General features: G+C 45.5%; 1 protein-coding gene across 1 annotated transcript; it reads right to left on the minus strand.

The window, feature by feature from the left end:
- Positions 1–757: 757 nt before the first annotated feature.
- Positions 758–14,395, minus strand: LOC144596337 (atypical chemokine receptor 3-like). Its single transcript, XM_078404588.1, has 2 exons — positions 14,334–14,395; positions 758–2,403 (listed from the first exon to the last, which is right to left on the minus strand). Exon 2 carries the CDS (start codon positions 2,375–2,377, stop codon positions 1,283–1,285), a length of 1,095 nt encoding a protein of 364 aa, XP_078260714.1. The 5' UTR covers positions 2,378–2,403; positions 14,334–14,395; the 3' UTR covers positions 758–1,282.
- Positions 14,396–17,644: the final 3,249 nt, after the last annotated feature.

Here is a 17,644-nt window from a genome sequence, read left to right on the forward strand (position 1 = left end):
CTATCTTTGTCTCTGACCATTTAAAAAAAAAATCTTCACCTTTCTATTTATTTTATGTCAAAACATTTTTCAAAAGTTTGAAAGGGAATTTTAGCAGAAGATGAGTTGAGGTGTAACTGAAAATGAGCTATATTGCAGGATCAAACGTAGTTTAGATTTTATTTGAAAAAAATATTCTGCATCCATACCAGATGCAACTCTGGAGGAGCTAGTAGCCCTCATCGCTGGGACTCTTTAATCTATGTATATATTAGTGTAGTTCTGTATTTAGTATAACTCATTAATGTACACTAATACTTTGTATACATTAGTAATTCATGTAGGACACAAAATCCTGGAGTAACTCAGCAGGTCAGGCAGGCACCAGGTCAGGAGAACATGGATAGGTGACTTTTCAGGTTGAGAACCTTCTTCCTTTTCTGCCTTAACCAGCATCTGCAATTCCTTGTTTCTACATTTTGAGGAAGAAGAGTCTCAACCCGAAATGTCACCTATCCATGTTCTCCAGAGATGCAGCCTAATCTGCTGAGTTACTCCAGCACTCCGTGAAACGTCACCTATCCATGTTCTCCAGAGATGCTGCCTGACCCGCTGAGTTACTCCAGCACTCTGTGAAATGTCACCTATCCATGTTCTCCAGAGATGCTGCCTGACCCGCTGAGTTACTCCAGCACTCTGTGAAATGTCACCTATCCATGTTCTCCAGAGATGCTGCTTGACCCGCTGAGTTACTCCAGCACTCTGTGAAATGTCACCTATCCATGTTCTCCAGAGATGCTGCCTGACCCGCTGAGTTACTCCAGCACTCCGTGAAACGTCACCTATCCATGCTCTCCAGAGATGCTGCCTGACCCGCTGAGTTACTCCAGCACTCCGTGAAACGTCACCTATCCATGTTCTCCAGAGATGCTGCCTGACCCGCTGAGTTACTCCAGCACTCTGTGAAACGTCACCTATCCATGTTCTCCAGAGATGCGGCCGAATCTGCTGAATTACTCCAGCACTTTGTGTCCTTTAGTGTATTAACCAGCATCTGCAGTTCCTTGTTTTTACTAAGTAATACATGTAGTTTATTTGTGAAATTGAAGGTTAATTGACTCCATAAAAAATCTGCTGAGTAAATACTGGCATTCATAAACTCCCTCAATTAGAAACTTGTCCAGGGTCCCTGGAACTATCTAATCAACATCTCAAATCCTTCTGCACAATTGAATCATTCAGTAGAATTGTCATAATAGTGAGTCTTTGAAAGGAAATATCTGATCAAAAATGGAGTGTTACACTAGGAACACTCTAGTATGCAGCACTCTGTCTCTGTTGTGTCCTTAAGTTTCATGATGCCAGATTTGACAGAGTATTTGACAATGAAAGCTTTCATAAGGTCATATCGATAGTTTTTGGTGATGAAGCTGTAGAGGACAGGATTGACACAGCAATGCACCAGAGATAGACACTGAGTGATGTAGAGAGAGACAATTATGAAATTTTCGAGTTGACAACTGAAAGATAAAAGATTTAGGAACCACAAAACGTCAAGGAACAGGACAAAGTGATAGGGAAACCAACAGATAAGGAAAACGATTACATAGACAAATATTATCCTCCGGCTATTTTTCCTCTCTGGGTCATTTGTGATTGGGATGGCTGTGGCTAAGAGGAAATAGAAAACTGCAATTATGATGAAAGGGAAAATAAATCCTATCAGGATGCAGAAAATTTCCATCCCTGCCATCCATTCTCTGAAGCTTTCCTCAGGGTAAGACAGATGGCAGAAAGGTTGACCCTCGTGGTGGCTATTCACTTTCAAGAAAATTAGATCCGGAACTGACACCAGAAAGGCAAACACCCAGATAAACATACAGATTACTTTGCGGGTCCATGCTTTCTTTCGGTCCATGGAATCTTGGAACCTCATCACTGAGACATATCTGTCCACACTCATGCAGGTCAAAAAGAAGATGCCCCCAAACTGGTTGACAGAGAAGATGAGGTGAACAAACTTGCACATGAACTCTCCAAAGGGCCAAGTACTATGTTGAACGAAAGAGGTGACCCAGATGGGAAGGGTGATCACCACACACAAGTCTGCCATGGCCAGGTTCAGGATGTAGAGGTGCGTCTCGTGTCTCGATCGATTCGTCTTCACGTTCACATAGACCACAACGATGTTGGCCACCAAACCGATGACAAAAATCAGGATGTAAAAGAACGATATCACCTGCAGGATGGCGTTCTTACTGATGTCTTGCAGGCAATGATAAATCTCCCAGGTCAGACAGTCAGAGCCATTTACGCAAGTGATCCAGGTTTGATTGGCCGACGTAATGTTCTGCTCATTCAAGTAGTCGTAGAAAGATATGAAGTCAACAGCTGCCATGGCAATCAAATTTCAAGGATGCAACACTGTAAAACAAAGAGAAATCAACAGATTTCAGCCCGTCAAACTCAATGAAATAGCTGCTACTTCCTTTGACTGATTGAACAGTTAATTCACTGCCTCAGAAGGCAGTGGAGGCCAATTCTCTGAATGCATTCAAGAGAGAGCTAGATAGAGCTCTTAAGGATAGTGGAGTCAGAGGGTATGGGGAGAAGGCAGGAACGGGGTACTGATTGAGAATGATCAGCCATGATCACATTGAATGGCGGTGCTGGCTCGAAGGGCCGAATGGCCTCCTCCTGCACCTATTGTCTATTGAACAGCATTTCCCAAATACAACTAGGGTGGCATGGTGGCGCAGCGGTAAAGTTGCTGCCTTACAGCACCAGAAATCCAGATTCAATCCTGACTATGGGTGCTGTCTGTGTAGAATTTGTACGTTCTACCCGTGATCATGTGGGCTTTCCCTGGGTGCTCCAATTTTCTCCCACATTCCAAAGACGTACAGGTTTGCAGGTTAATTAACTTTGATTAAAAATTGTAAATTGTCCCGAATGTATAGCATACTGCTAGTGTGTGGGGATCGCTGGTCGGTGCGGACTCGGTGGGCTGAAGGGCTTGTCTCATAACCCGAAAGTGTTGGAAAGTATCTGTTCGTGAATCTGATGGCGTATGACTTGTCAGACCATCACACCACATCAGTGCACTGCAAAGCACTGACTGAAAAGCCGACAACACCGGTGCGGCCTGCAACCACAACAACCTGACTGCGGGCGAGGACAGCGGGAGAAGGGAAAGACATTGTGGCCTTCCATCACAGTGAGGAGAGGACTGGAGGAGACTCACTGTGATGGATGTTTCTTTGATGGATGTTTCTTTTTTGTGTGTTTTTTTGGGGTTGGGTGGTTTGAGTGCCTGTTTGATGTTTTTATTGTTGGACTGTGTTTTTGGGGGTTTTAGGGTGTGTGATTTGAATGCCTATTTAATGCTTCTATTGTTGGACTGTGTTTTGGGGGGTTTTTGGGGTTGGGTAATTTGGGTGCCTGTTTAGTGCTTTTATTGTTGGACTGTGGGTGATTGAATTAACATTTTGTTCAAGATGGCCGCGCCGTTGTGTTTGGCTGCCTGCCACTGTATGTTTCTTTTTTTCCTAGTCAGATGTGCAGCACTTTGGTCAACGTGGGTTGTTTTTAAATGTGCTATACAAATAAATTGACTTGACTTGACTTGACTTTACCTTTGCCTTCAGAACCCAGAGACGGAGAAACCCATAGATGTGACAGGTGGAGAAACCCTTGGGCTGTACAGGTGTGTCAGAGGTGAGCCATGCTTCGAAGAAACAAAGGGCACAACAGTATCTGATCTCCCTTTGAAACAGTTCAAAAGTGATTGAACCAGCTAGGTTTGCTAGGGAGAGGAGCTGGGATTCCTGTCGTTTCAGCCGCATCCGAAGTCTCCCCTTGACGACAAGGCTTGTTTTTATTCACAGCTGAACATGTAGCATCGGTGAATTCTTCTGATAATTTAATTTTTTTAACTTAAATAAGATAATAGACAATAAACAAGAGACAATAGGTGCATTCGGCCCTTCGAGCCAGCACCGCCATACACTGTGATCATGGCTGATCATCTACAATCAGTACCCCGTTCCTGCCCTCTCCCCATACCCCCTGACTCCGCTATCTTTAAGAGCTCTATCTAGCTCTCTCTTGAAAGCATCCAGGGAATTGGCCTCCACTGCCTTCTGAGGCAGAGAATTCCACAGCTTCACAACTCTCTGAGTGAAAACGTTTTTGCTCATCTCTGTTCTAAACGGCCTACCCCTTATTCTTAAACTGTGGCCCCTGGTTCGGGACTCCCCCAACATCGGGAACATGTTTCCTGCCTCTAGCATGTCCAATCCCTTAATAATCTTATATGTTTCAATAAGATCCCCTCTCATCCTTCTAAATTCCAGAGTATACAAGCCCAGTCGCTCCAGTCTTTCAACATACGACAGTCCCGCCATTCCAGGAATTAACCTAGTAAACCTACGCTGCACACCCTCAATTGTAAGAATGTCCTTCCTCAAATTTGGAGACCAAAACTGTACACAATACTCCAGGTGTGGTTTCGCTAGGGCCCTGTACAACTGCAGAAGGACCGCTTTGCTTCTATACTCAACTCCTCTCGTTATGAAGGCCAACATGCCATTAGATTTCTTCACTGCCTGCTGTACCTGCATGCTTACTTTCAATGACTGATGAACTAGGACACCCAGATCTCGTTGTACGTCCCCTTTTCCTAACTTGACACCATTCAGATATGGGTAGAGAATTGGTTGGCAGACAGGAAGCAAAGAGTAGGATTAAACGGGTCCATTTCAGAATGGCAGGCAATGGCGAGTGGAGTGCCGCAAGGCTCGGTGTTGGGGCCGCAACTATTTACTATATATATTAATGATTTGGATGAAGGAATTAGAAGTAACACTAGCAAGTTTGCAGATGACACAAAGCTGGGTGGCAGTGCGAACTGCGAAGAGGATGTTAGGAGGTTTCCAGGGTGACCTGGACAGGTTGAGTGAGTGGGCAGATGCATGGCAGATGCAGTATAATGTAGATAAATGTGAGGTTATCCACTTTGGCGGCAAAAACAAGGAGGCAGATTATTATCTCAATGGTGTCAGGTTAGGTAAGGGGGAAGTACAGCGAGACCTGGGTGTCCTTGTACACCAGTCACTGAAAGTTGGCATGCAGGTACAGCAGGCAGTGAAGAAAGCTAATGGCATGTTAGCCTTCATAACGAGAGGATTTCAGTATAGGAGTAAAGAGGTTCTTCTGCAGTTGTATAGGGCCCTGGTAAGACCACATCTGGAGTATTGTGTACAGTTTTGGTCTCCTAATTTGAGGAAGGACAACCTTGTAATTGAGGCAGTGCAGCGTAGGTTCACGAGATTGATCCCTGGAATGGAGGGACTGTCATATGAGGAAATGTTGAAAAGACTAGGCTTGTAGTCACTGGAGTTTAGAAGGATGAGAGGGGATCTTATAGAGACATATAAAATTATAAAAGGACTGGACAAGCTAGATGCAGGAAAAATGTTCCCAATGTTGGGGGAGTCCAGAACCAGGGGCCACAGTCCTGGAATAAAGGGGAGGCCATTTAAAACTGAGGTGAGAAGGAACTTTTTCACCCAGAGAGTTGTGAATTTGTGGAATTCTCTGCCATAGAGGGCTGTGGAGGGCAAATCACTTGATGAATTTAAGAGAGAGTTAGATAGAGCTCTGGGGGCTAGTGGAATCAAGGGATATGGGGAGAAGTTGGGCACAGGTTACTGATTGTGGATGATCAGCCATGATCACAATGAATGGCGGAACTGGGTCGAAGGGCTGAATGGCCTCCTCCTGCACCTATTTTCTATGTTCCTATGTTTCTAAAAACCTTGCTGACTATCCCTAATCAGCCCTTGTCCATCCAAATTCATGCATATTTTGTTAAAGGCGAGCATGCTGTATGCCTTCTTTACCCAGCTATCCACTGTTGCCATATTTAGGGAGCAATGGACACACTCTAAGATTTCTCTATGCTTCTAAATGAGCTGCCAATTACTACTCTATTGCTCTTATGTTTAACCTTCCAAAATGCCTCTCTTCACATTTATGTTCACATTTGCCATTTCTCTGCCAAAATATGCTCAACAATTGACCCCAAGTTAAACATAGCCTGCTGGGGTCAGTTTTCCATATACTTAAGAATAACAAGGAATTGTTATCTTTCTCAGTAGAAGTTAAGTTTAATGGACATGGGATTTCTTGGTTAGTTCTTGATTTCTTGATTAGTACGGGTGTCAGGGGTTATGGGGAGAAGGCAGGGGAATGGGGTTAGGAGGGAGAGATAGATCAGCCCTGATTGATTGGTAGAGTAGACTTGATGGGCCGAATGGCCTTATTCTGCTCCTATCACTTATGACCTTATGATCTTATGACCTAAGGCAGGCTGGCTAGTTAAATCCAAAGTTGGCTTGGTGAAAGGAGACAGAAGTTGGTGATGGGAGGTTGATTTTTCTGATTGAAAGTCAATGACCACTGGCGTATTGCAAGGGTAATGTTAAGATCATTGTTATTTGCAAAATAAATTAATGATATAGATGGCATCACGGTGCTAGACAATTCATTTTGGGAATCAAACAAGCATAGAATGTAAAATTTCAGATATTATTCCGTGGACTGAAAACAGCAACAGCCCTTTCTGCCCACAATGCTATTGAGGGCGTGCAGCATAGGTTTACTAGGTTAATTCCCGGAATGGCGGGACTATCATATGTTGAAAGACTGGAGCGACTAGGCTTGTATACACTGGAATTTAGAAGGATGAGAGGAGATCTTATCGAAACGTATAAGATTATTAAGGGGTTGGACACGTTAGAGGCAGGAAATATGTTCCCAATGTGGGGAGTCCAGAACCAGGGGCCACAGTTTAAGAATAAGGGGTAGGCCATTTAGAACTGAGATGAGGAAAACCTTTTCAGTCATAGAGTTGTGAATCTGTGGAATTCTCTGCCTCAGAAGGCAGTGGAGGCCAATTCTCTGAATGCATTCAAGAGAGAGCTGGATAGAGCTCTTAAGGATAGCGGAGTCAGGGGGTATGGGGAGAAGGCAGGAACGGGGTACTGATTGAGAATGATCAGCCATGATCACATTGAATGGCAGTGTTGGCTCGAAGGGCCGAATGGCCTCCTCCTGCACCTATTGTCTATTATCTATTGTCTGTGCCCAACATGATGCCAAGTTACGTTAATCTTATGTGCCTGCATCTGATCAATATCGCTCCATTCCCTGCATGTCTACCTATCTATCTAACCTAAAAGCCTGTATACCTGTTTATACTTATCTAAAACCTATCTAAAAACCTTTTAAACGCCACTATCGTATCTGCCTCCACCACCACACCTGGCAGCATGCTCCAGGAACCTGGCAGCTCTGTGTAAAAAACTTGCTCCGCACTAATAGGGAGGCACGGTGGCGCAGCGGTAGAGTTGCTGCCTTACAGCGAATGCAGCGCCGGAGACCCGGGTTCGATCCCGACTACGGGGGCTGTCTGTACAGAGTTTGTACCTTCTCCCCGTGATCTGCGTGGGTTTTCTCCGAGATCTTCGGTTTCCTCCCACACTCCAAAGACCTACAGGTTTGTAGGTTAATTGGCTTGGTAAATGTAAAAATTGTCCCTAGTGGGTGTAGGATAGTGTTAATGTGCGTGGATCGCTGGTCGGCGCGGACCCGGTGGGCCGAAAGGGCCTGTTTCCGCGCTGTATCTCTAAACTAAACTAAACTAAACTAAATCACTTGATAAAAACTGAAATGTTAACATCTTATAAATGATGAGAAATTGGAAAATGGTGGTGCTGAAAGGGACCTGGGTGATCTTGCACTGTGGTCACTGAAAGCTGCCTTGTAGGTGCAGCAGGTAATGTTTTAGGCAGATGGGTTATTGAAAAGGATTTCAGTACAGGAATAAATATGTCTTGTTACAATCAGATAAGGTATTGGTGATTCCACAACAGATATACGGTGAAGATATATTTGCTGCAGAGGGAGTGGGGAACTCATTGGCACAGAGGGCTGTGGAGGCCAAGTCAGTGGATATTTGTAAGGCAGAGATAGACAAATTCTTGATGAGTACGGGTGTCAAGGGTTATGGGAGAGAAGGCAGGAGAATGGGATTAGGAGGCAGAGATCAGCCATGATTGAATGGCGGAGTGGACTCCATGGGCCGAATGGCCTAATTCTACTACTATAACTTGTGAACTTGTGAAAAGTTTCATTAGTCCGGTTCCTGGAATAATCGGATTTTACATTATTCAACATTGAATGGGCTTGGTGTCTACCTTCTGGCAGTTCAGAAAGAAAGGTGACTTCATTGAAGTGTACAAAACTATTAGGGGGCACAAAATGGGAGATATAGGGAGAAATGGGGGCGGCACGGTGGCGCAGCGGTAGAGTTGCTGTCTTACAGTGCTTTCAGTGCCAGAGACCCAGGTTTGATCCCGACTGCAGGCGCTGTCTGTATGGAGTTTGCACGTTCTCCCCGTGAACGTGTGGGTTTTCTCCAAGATCTTTGGTTTTCTCCCACACTGCAAAGACGTACAGGTTTGTAGGTCGATTTTAAATGTAAATTGTCCCTAATGTGTGTAGAATAGTGTTAATGTGCGGGGATCGCTGGTCGGTGCGGACTTGGTGGGCCAAAGAACCTGTTTCCACGCTGTAACCCTAGACTAAACTAAACTAACATTTCCCCTGGTTGCAGAGTTTAGAACCAGGGATCTCCGTATCAACTTCACAGGTGCATCGAATAGCTTTCTACACACTCTTTAGGCAAAACTAAATTATAAATAGGTCCAACTTTCTGGCAACAGCGAAAATCCAAGAGAGATTAAAATAATAAAGAGACAAATTGGAGCAAGACTGGAAATACATTAACAATACTGCAGTCTTGGCGGCTTGCCATTATACATGCAGCTGAGTGATGTAAATAAATATGTTACCTCTTTAATAGTTTTCTGGGGAATAAATAAATCTATCGGTCACACACATTGTCAGCAATGTTGAAAACCGTCAGAGAAATTTGACCCGAGAGATCTCACAGCATAATGTTGACAGCTGATCTTTCAAGGTGAAAAATCTATTGGACGTTAAAGACAATGAAAGATGGAGATTTCCGCTAAACCTTTTTACACTGTATTATTGCAAAAGTTTCAATGTGAAATTTGTGCTATGAACTGATGTGCAATATGATAGATTTGTTTTAATCCTGTTGGGTGTATTGGAAATGCAGGCAGCATGTTTTTCACATTAAAAAAGTGGGCGGCATGGTGGCGCAGTGGTAGAGTTGCTGCCTTACAGCGCTTATAGCGCCAGAGACCCGGCTTCAATCCTGACTACGGGTGCTGTCTGTACGGAGTTTGTACGCTCTCCCCGTGACCGCGTGGGTTTTCTCCGAGATCTTCGGTTTCCTCCCACACTCCAAAAACGTACAGGTTTGTAGGTTTAATAGCTTGGTATGGATGTAAATTGTCCCTAATGTGTGCAGGATAGCGTTAGTTTGTGCGGACTCAGCGGGCCAAATGGCCTGTTTCTGCACTGTATCTCTGAACTAAACTAAACTAGATGAATAGTGTAGTGCCAGTCTGTGAAGTAGGTGTGGGTCTGATTCCTCACCTTGTCCAAGCATGTGAAGGCTGGCATTGGGTTGTTAAACAAAAGATAGCCCACACCTTCTTTCCCATGGCGGTGTTATAAACAATGTGCTTAATATCTGGAATCTGCAACTGAAAGTTTAGAAGGGAAGTAGACAGTAAAAAGGTTGGGGGAGTGGTGGGGCAAGAATTAGTAAGTGATAGGTGGATACAGGCGAGGAGGGGTTGATTTGCAGATAACAGTCAGAAGTGTGAAGATAGGGCTGAACTACAACCGAGGCCAGGAAGTGATAAGTGGAAAACAACCCTCTTGGTCTCAACCCAAAACGTCACCCATTGCTTCCCTCCAGGGATGCTGCCTGTCCTGCTGAGTTACTCCAGCAATTTTTGTGTCTATCTTCGGTGTAAACCAGAATCTGCGGTTCCGTCCAACACAAATGGATGCAGATTCCAAAATCTGATAGGAAAGGAGAGTGAAGGATGGGGTTGAATGGTGGCGGCAGATGGGAACCACAGTGTGGTGATAGGGAGCTGGGGGTTATGGCACCTGCACTCTCCCTGGTGGTATTCATCTGGACTCCCCGGTTGCCAGCCATTTCAATTCCCCTTCCAATTCCCACACTGACATTCTGCCTGGATATTCTACAACGCAACGACATAAATATTGAATTCTCCACTTTCAGGTAACCCGTGATCCTTTTGACCTTTTCTCTGTCTTACTATCTACCCCGGTCCTCTCTCACACCCGATGCTTCTTGCATAACCCGACCCCCGGTCCCTAGCACCCTTTCTTTTATATCCCTCCTCCCACTGGAACCTCTTCCCCCCCCCCCTACTGCTCACTCCTCCCCTCCCTCTGTTCCTCCCATCTCCCACCATCCTTCCCTCGATTCCACTCTCACTTTAGTTTCCTGACAGATTTCAGAATCTGCAGCTTTTTGTTCTCCACTTTTGTCACTACCTCCGCCATTCACTCCCCCATTTGACTGTTACCTGCCTCTCTTCTCCTCCTCATCTGTATCCATCTACGGCTTGCTAGTCTCGCTTCTCCTGCATCTCTCAGCTGATTACTTCCCTTGTCGCCTTGTCGCGGTGGAGAAGCTTGTGTGGTCCTGAGATCCTGAGAGCGATGCCGTCTGGAGCTACGCTCCTGGTAGGGTCACCCATGGCGGTAAGGTTGAAGGGGAGGTCCCTGACAAAGAGCAATTCAACCAAGACCTCAACGGTGGAACAGGCGGAGGATGATGTGTAGGAAAATAACTACAGATGCTGGTTCAAATCGAAGGGAGACTCAAAATGCTGGAGTAACTCAGCGGGTCAGGCAGCATCTCAGGAGAGAATGAATGGGTGACATTTCGGGTTGAGACCCTTCTTCAGACTGATGTCAAGGGAGGGGGCGGGACAATGCTAGGATGTAGTAGGAGACTGGAAGACAGTGGGAGAACTGGGAAGGGGGAGGGGAAAGAGAGCGGGATAGAGGAACTATCTGAAGTTAGAGAATTCAATGTTCATACCGCTGGGGTGTAAGCTGCCCAAGCATAATATGAGGTGCTGTTCCTCCAATTTCTGGTGGGCCTCTTTATGACAATGGAGGAGGCCCATGACAGAAAGGTCAGACTGGGAGTGGGAGGGGGAATTGAAGTGCTGAGCCACCGGGAGATCAGATTGGCTAAGGCGGACTGAGCGAAGCTGTTGAGCGAAACGATGGCTGATGATGATGATGATGATGATGAGGATGATGACTGCCTTTAGTGGGGCTTCACAATGGCTGGAAAGGCGGATGAAGGCTGCAGCAGAAAAGGGTCCCCGGTCGTCTTGGAATCCATGCCACTGGATCCTGACCCAGATCTGTCAAGCACTATGTGCTAGCTGTCTGTGCACCAATCTCCCCACGTTAAACAAAGTCACGCACAGGCGTCCTGACCCTATGGAGAGGACAGTCATCCTCGCTTCGAGTGACCGCCCATGATGATGATGACTTCTCCTGTATTCTCTCAGACCGGATGTAGAAACATAAAAACATAGAAAATAGGTGCAGGAGTAGGCCATTCGGCCCTTCGAGCCTGCACCGCCATTCAATATGATCATGGCTGATCATCTAACTCAGTATCCCGTACCTGCCTTCTCTCCATACCCTCTGATCCCTTTAGCCACAAGGGCCACATCTAACTCCCTTTTAAATATAGCCAATGAACTGGCCTCAACTACCTTCTGTGGCAGAGAATTTCACAGATTCACCACTCTCTGTGTGAAAAAAAACGTTCTCATCTTGGTCCTAAAAGACTTCCCCCTTATCCTTAAACTGTAGGGTCATGACTTGAAACATCAGCTGTCCACTTCCCTCCCCAGATACTGCCTCAGTTCCTCCAGTGGCTCCCCTTTCCTGTGCTTGACATCAGCGTGATTGGAAATAGCAAGGTGTTATTCCAGGGCAAAAAAAAAACAAACTGCTGTGGGAATTCAGAGGGTCAGGCAGCATCTGTGGAGGCAACAGGATGGTTGATGTTTTGGGTCAAGACCTAGTGCCGGGACTGAGGAATGCAGAAGGAAGATGATCGGCACAAAGAGGCGAGGAGGAGTGCCTTCTGTACGGGCCATCTCAGTCTGAAGAAGGGTCTCGACCCGAAACGTCACCCATTCCTTCTCTCCAGAGATGCTGCCTGTCCCGCTGAGTTACTCCAGCATTTTGTGTCTATCTCCTCTGTACTTTCTGTCCTGGTGCAGGGCCTCGACCTGAAAAGCTGACGATCCCTCTGCCTGACCTGCTGACTTGCTCCAGCTGAATGTTTTTTTCACCCCAAGTTCCAGCAGCTCCAAGGTGTTACTCTGCCTCAGGAACCAGACTAAACCCAGGACCATAAATACAATGTTATCACAAATAAATCCATCAGGTTGTTCGTGAGAAAACAAAATTACCCGGAAGATGACAGGATGCGCTGGAATAACTCAGCTAGTCAGGAAGCATCTCTGGAGAACATGGACAGATGACGTTTCAGGTCAGGACCCTTCTTCCAACTGTTTGTACTAGCGGGGAGAAAGCTGGAAAAGAGGTAGGGGCAAGACAAAGCTTGGCAAGTGATAGGTGGATACACATGAGGGGCACGGGGGGGGGGGGGGGTGTTGATTGGCAAATGGTTGGACAAAGGCCAACCTGGACCTAAGGCTGGTCTCCTGTATCCAGAAGGTGGTGGGTACATTGAACAAGCTGCCAGAGCAGGTAGTTGAGACAGGTACTATAACAGCATTTAAATAACACCCTCACAGGTACATGTATAGATAAGGTTCAGAGGGATATGGGTCAAACACAGGCAAATGGGACCAGCCTAGATGGGGCATCTTGGTCAGCATGGACAAAATGGGCCGAAGGGCCTGTTTCCGTTCCGCATGACTCTCTGACAGAGAGTAAATTGCAACTCACGAACATGGAATTGTTGAGAAAAAAACTCTTGATAGCGATACCAATAAATGATGCATTAAAGGGGCAGCTAGACAAACAAGTGACAGAAGAAGAAATGGAGGCATATGCTGACAGGGAAAGAAGAAAATGTAGGAGAATGCAATTCTGCATTCTGTTTCTGTGCTACACATTTAGTGCCATTCCTTGCAGTGTAAAAACTGAAGTAAGGCTCCAGTGGCTCAGCTGGTAAATGCAGTGCCCAGAATGGTACAGTCCCTTTGAGACTATAAAGTTTCCAAACTTCTTTTAGTTGGTTTAAATGGCTGGAATGCTGCACGTCCCAAGCAACCACTGAACTAGGCAGGGAGGGAGTGGAGGGGAGCAAATCGGCCAGAATCCTGCTCCTGATCAAAGTCCAAAATGTCTTGCTTGTAAATATCTCCGTACTAATATTGTGCTTTCACACAGGCAGCACTGTAAGTGCCCTTTTCCTGACTTCACCCATGTTTAAATAAAACCTGCCAGCACTCAACAGCAAGCCTTTGACACGAAGTACAGGTATGTGAGTGAGAAACTAGAAGACCAGATACTGGCTGTGGATTTTCAGTCCTGTGTGCCAGCACCTTGAGAACAGGGAGAATTAAAGACTCTGTAACAGCTGGTTTTAAGTATTTGAGTGAGAAAACCTGACCCAAATGACCTCTTTTAAGAGACATATGGCTTTTGATTAGGCCCTTTTGCAACAAATTTCATTAACACAAATTCAAACTTCGAAAATGCCAAAACCATGTAACAGTTAAATCTCTCCACCAGTGTTTCAGATTTGACCTAATTTATTCATTGTTTATATATAACATTAAGGTGTGGAGGCTTACAATTTGCTGACTGCCCTGGTAGTGGAGAAACTAATCCGTGTTGGAAAGTAGCAAGCACTTTTTTAAACACCATGAAAACTTCCCCAGTTGAATAACATACTAACACAACTTTTAAGATTCACGTCAGAAAAGGGTCATTTGAATAAGACGGCAAAACTTACAGAATCGGACTCAAAATAAGTCACAGATGAGAGGGAAAGAAAATAAGCCCTGCCTTTACCCACTCACTAACTAACCTGCAGTTCATTGGTAGTAGTTTCAGACCGGCTGAAATTTAATATGCTTCAAATAGGCAGTGTGCTGCAGAAAATCAGGAAGGCATTCTTCTTATAAAGCAGCCACAGTTGGTTTAATTTCTGCCTGCTTATTCATGTACTAAGAAAAAGTAGGGTGGTTCCACCTATCTGAGTGTGTACATTTCCTTTGAAAGTGGAATGTTAAGGCTGTCAGTGAGACTAAGTAATGGCGAAAATCTTAACTTCAGTCATACATTAAACAAGTAAAAGCTGTTACCTGCAATCTCGTTCTCTTGGAGCTGTGCACTGAAAGGTCCCTGTAGCTGTGGCATATATTTCTTCTGGCGTTACAAGAAACTTCTCCAAGTGGGAGATCGGGGATTAGTCAGGCTGACAAACAAAGTAGGCAGTCCTTCCGCAAGACGTGATTTTGTGGATCATGTTATTTCAGAAGCAGGGAGGAGGAGATGTCTATTATTGCAGGGTATCTCAAGTTTCTGATACTGCAAATCCTGAAATTGGGATAACCCACTTTTTGTGGCAAAATTGCAATTAAAGACAAACCCATACACAAGACTTCATTCTTATTTTCCTTGCAAAATACAGCAATAAGTGTTTGAAAACAAAAATAGCAGATAGGACAATGAGATTCTTTCTTGCAGCAGCACAACAGAATATGTAAACATAGTACACTGTAAGCAGTATAATAAACAAGATAAAAATGTTCAGTGTGTATACAGTATGTACACATACTCACAAATGCACATATATAGATCATATATATACACAGGTATCACAAAATGCTGGAGTAACTCAGCGGGTCAGGCAGCATCTCAGGAGAGAAGGAATGGGTGAAGTTTCGGGTCGAGACTCTTCTTCAGACTGATCTCACTGATCATATATATATATACACACACACACATATGTACACATACACACAACAAACAAACAGTAATAATGCAATAATAACAATAATAGTCTACATAATTCAGAGCTTATTTGAGGTTGTAGTGTTTCATAGCCGAATGGCTGTAGGGGAGAAGCTGGACCTGAACCTGGACGTTATAGTTTTCAGGCTCCTGTACCTTCTTCCCGATGGCAGTGGTGCAATGAGTGTGTGCCCAGGATGGTGTGGGTCTCTGATGATGCTGGCTGCCTTTTTGAGGCAGCGACTCCGTTAAATCCTTTCGATGGTGGGGAGGTCAGAGCCCATAATGGACTGGGCAGTGTTCACAACTTTTTGCAGTCTCCTTCGCTCCTGGGCGTTCAAGTTGCCGAACCAGGCCGTGATGCAAACAGTCAATGTGCTCTCTACTGTACACCTACCTGTAGATGTTCAAGAGAGTCCTCTCTGACATCACAAATCTCCGTAATCTTCTCAGAGGTGTTGATGTGCTTTCTTTTTAATTACATCAGTGTGCTGGGTCCAGGAAAGATCTTTGGAAATACGTACGCCCAGGAACTTGAAGTTTTTGACTCTCTCCGCCGTCATCCAGTCGATATAAACAGGATTGTGGGTCCTCATCCCTCCTCTTCCAAAGTCCACAATCAGGTGCTTGGTCTTACTGATATTGAGAGCCAGGTTGTTGTGCTGGCACCATTTGGTCAATCGGTCGATCTCACTTCTATACTCTGTCATCACCATCTGTAATTCGTCCAACAACGGTGGTGTCATCGGCGAACTTGAAGATGGAGTTGGCACTGTGTCCAGCTACACAGTCATGAGTATAGAGTGAGTAGAGCAGGGGGCTGAGCACGCTGCCTTGAGGTGCTCCCGTACTGATGGTTAATGAGGAAGAAGTATTGCTGCCAATTCGAACAGACTGTGGTCTGTGGATGATGAAGTCGAGGATCCAGTTGCAGAGGGATGCGCAGAGACCCAGTTCCGTGAGCTTGGTAACCAGCTTGGAGGGGATAATGGTATTGAATGTCGAGCTGGAGTTTATAAACAACAGCCTGAAGTATGTGTTTTTATTGTCCAAGAGCAGAGTGGAGAGCCAGTGAGATCTCATCCTCTGTTGACCTGTTGTGGCGGTGGGCAAACTGTAGTGGGTCGAAGTTCTTGTTGGTGAGGTGCACAAATGCTTCCTTTTGGTGGGACTATGAGAAGAAAAATATAATGTAGCGGCTCTGTACAACTTTGGTTCATCCACATTTTGAACGTTGTGTGCTATTTTAGTCGCAGCATCGCAGGAAGGAAATGGAGGGTTTGGAGAGGGTATGCACCAGGATGTTGTCTGGAACAGAGCATTAGCATTAGAAAGAGGGTGGGCGACTTGGATTGCTTCCTCTGGAACCCAGAGGCTGAGAGGAGACCTGATAGAAATATATAAAACTATGAAAGTCATAAATAGTGTATACAGTCAGTATTTTTTCCAGCATGGAAATATCAAATACGAGAGGGCATAGCTTTAAGGCGAGAGGTTTAATGGAGACTAGACCAAGTGGACTCGTTGGGCCAAATACTCCTGCATTGGTGCAGCATCCTCCCCCCTCTCCACCCCCCTCTCCCTCCCCTACCACCCTCCTCCCCCTCCCTTCTCCCCTCCACCCCCCCTCCCCTCTCCCCTCCCCCTTCCCCCCTTCCCCTTCCCCTCCCCCCTTCCCCTCCCCCCCACTCCATCCCCCTCAACCCCCCTTATCCTCCCCCCCTCTCCACCTCCCTCCCCCTCCCCTACCTCTCTCCTCCCTCCCCCTCCCCTCCACCCCCCCTCCCCCTCCCTCCTTCCCCTCCCCCCATCCCCTCCCCTTCCCCTTCCCCCCCACTCCATCCCCCTCAACCCCCCTTATCCTCCCTCCCCCCTCCCTCCCTCCTCCTCCCTCCCCCCTCCTTCCCTCCCCCCTCCCTCCCTCCTCCTTCCTCCCTAGGAGATAGATTTAAACTTTAAAATATGAATAACTTTAAAAATATAACACCGATTTCAATAAAACTTCTTCCACTAGCACCAAAGGGATGACGGTGAGCAAGGTGGGCCTAAAATTGTTGCGCTATCGTGTACCGTTCTGGCTGTAGTTCCGGAACAAACAAACAAACAAACGAACGAGAGGTTTAGTATATAGATGTGCAGTGCTAGTTTTTTTTACAATGAGAATAATAGGTCTGGAACTTGCTGCCAGGTGTGAGGCAGAAGCAGATAAAATAGTGATGTTTAAGAGGCATTTAGAGAGGCATATGAACAACATGGAGAGATATAGACCATGTTCAGGTAGACTAGATTGGTTTGGATTGGTATCAAGATCGGCAAAAATATTGTGGGCTGAAGGGATTGTTCCTGGGCTGTGCTCTTCTATGTAAGTGTTAATTGAATATCTGTACATTGGTCTTTAAATATATGTAAAAATGTCTTGCTTTGTACAAACAGGGAGAGAGTGTGCATTGCACTGGCCAGTTGAACAGACTCTTCCTCCTTCCACAAGCTTAAAAAATGATCATGCAAAGGTGTTTTTGTTTGATATGTTGGGACTGTGAGTGATTACAGTATCTTGTTTTTTAATAGTTGTGCTGGATAATGTTAGAAATCAAATGAATCTGAACTGGCAAGTATTTCTAATCTAGGTTCGAATGGATAATCGGAATGGTATACCCTG

This window comes from Rhinoraja longicauda, chromosome 8 (assembly GCF_053455715.1).
Source record: "Rhinoraja longicauda isolate Sanriku21f chromosome 8, sRhiLon1.1, whole genome shotgun sequence".
In the NCBI taxonomy this organism is placed as follows: domain Eukaryota; kingdom Metazoa; phylum Chordata; class Chondrichthyes; order Rajiformes; family Arhynchobatidae; genus Rhinoraja; species Rhinoraja longicauda.

Excerpts from the sequence above, each read along its gene's own strand:
- LOC144596337 (XM_078404588.1), bottom strand. The coding sequence starts at position 2,377 with ATGGCAGCTGTTGACTTCATATCTTTCTACGACTACTTGAATGAGCAG.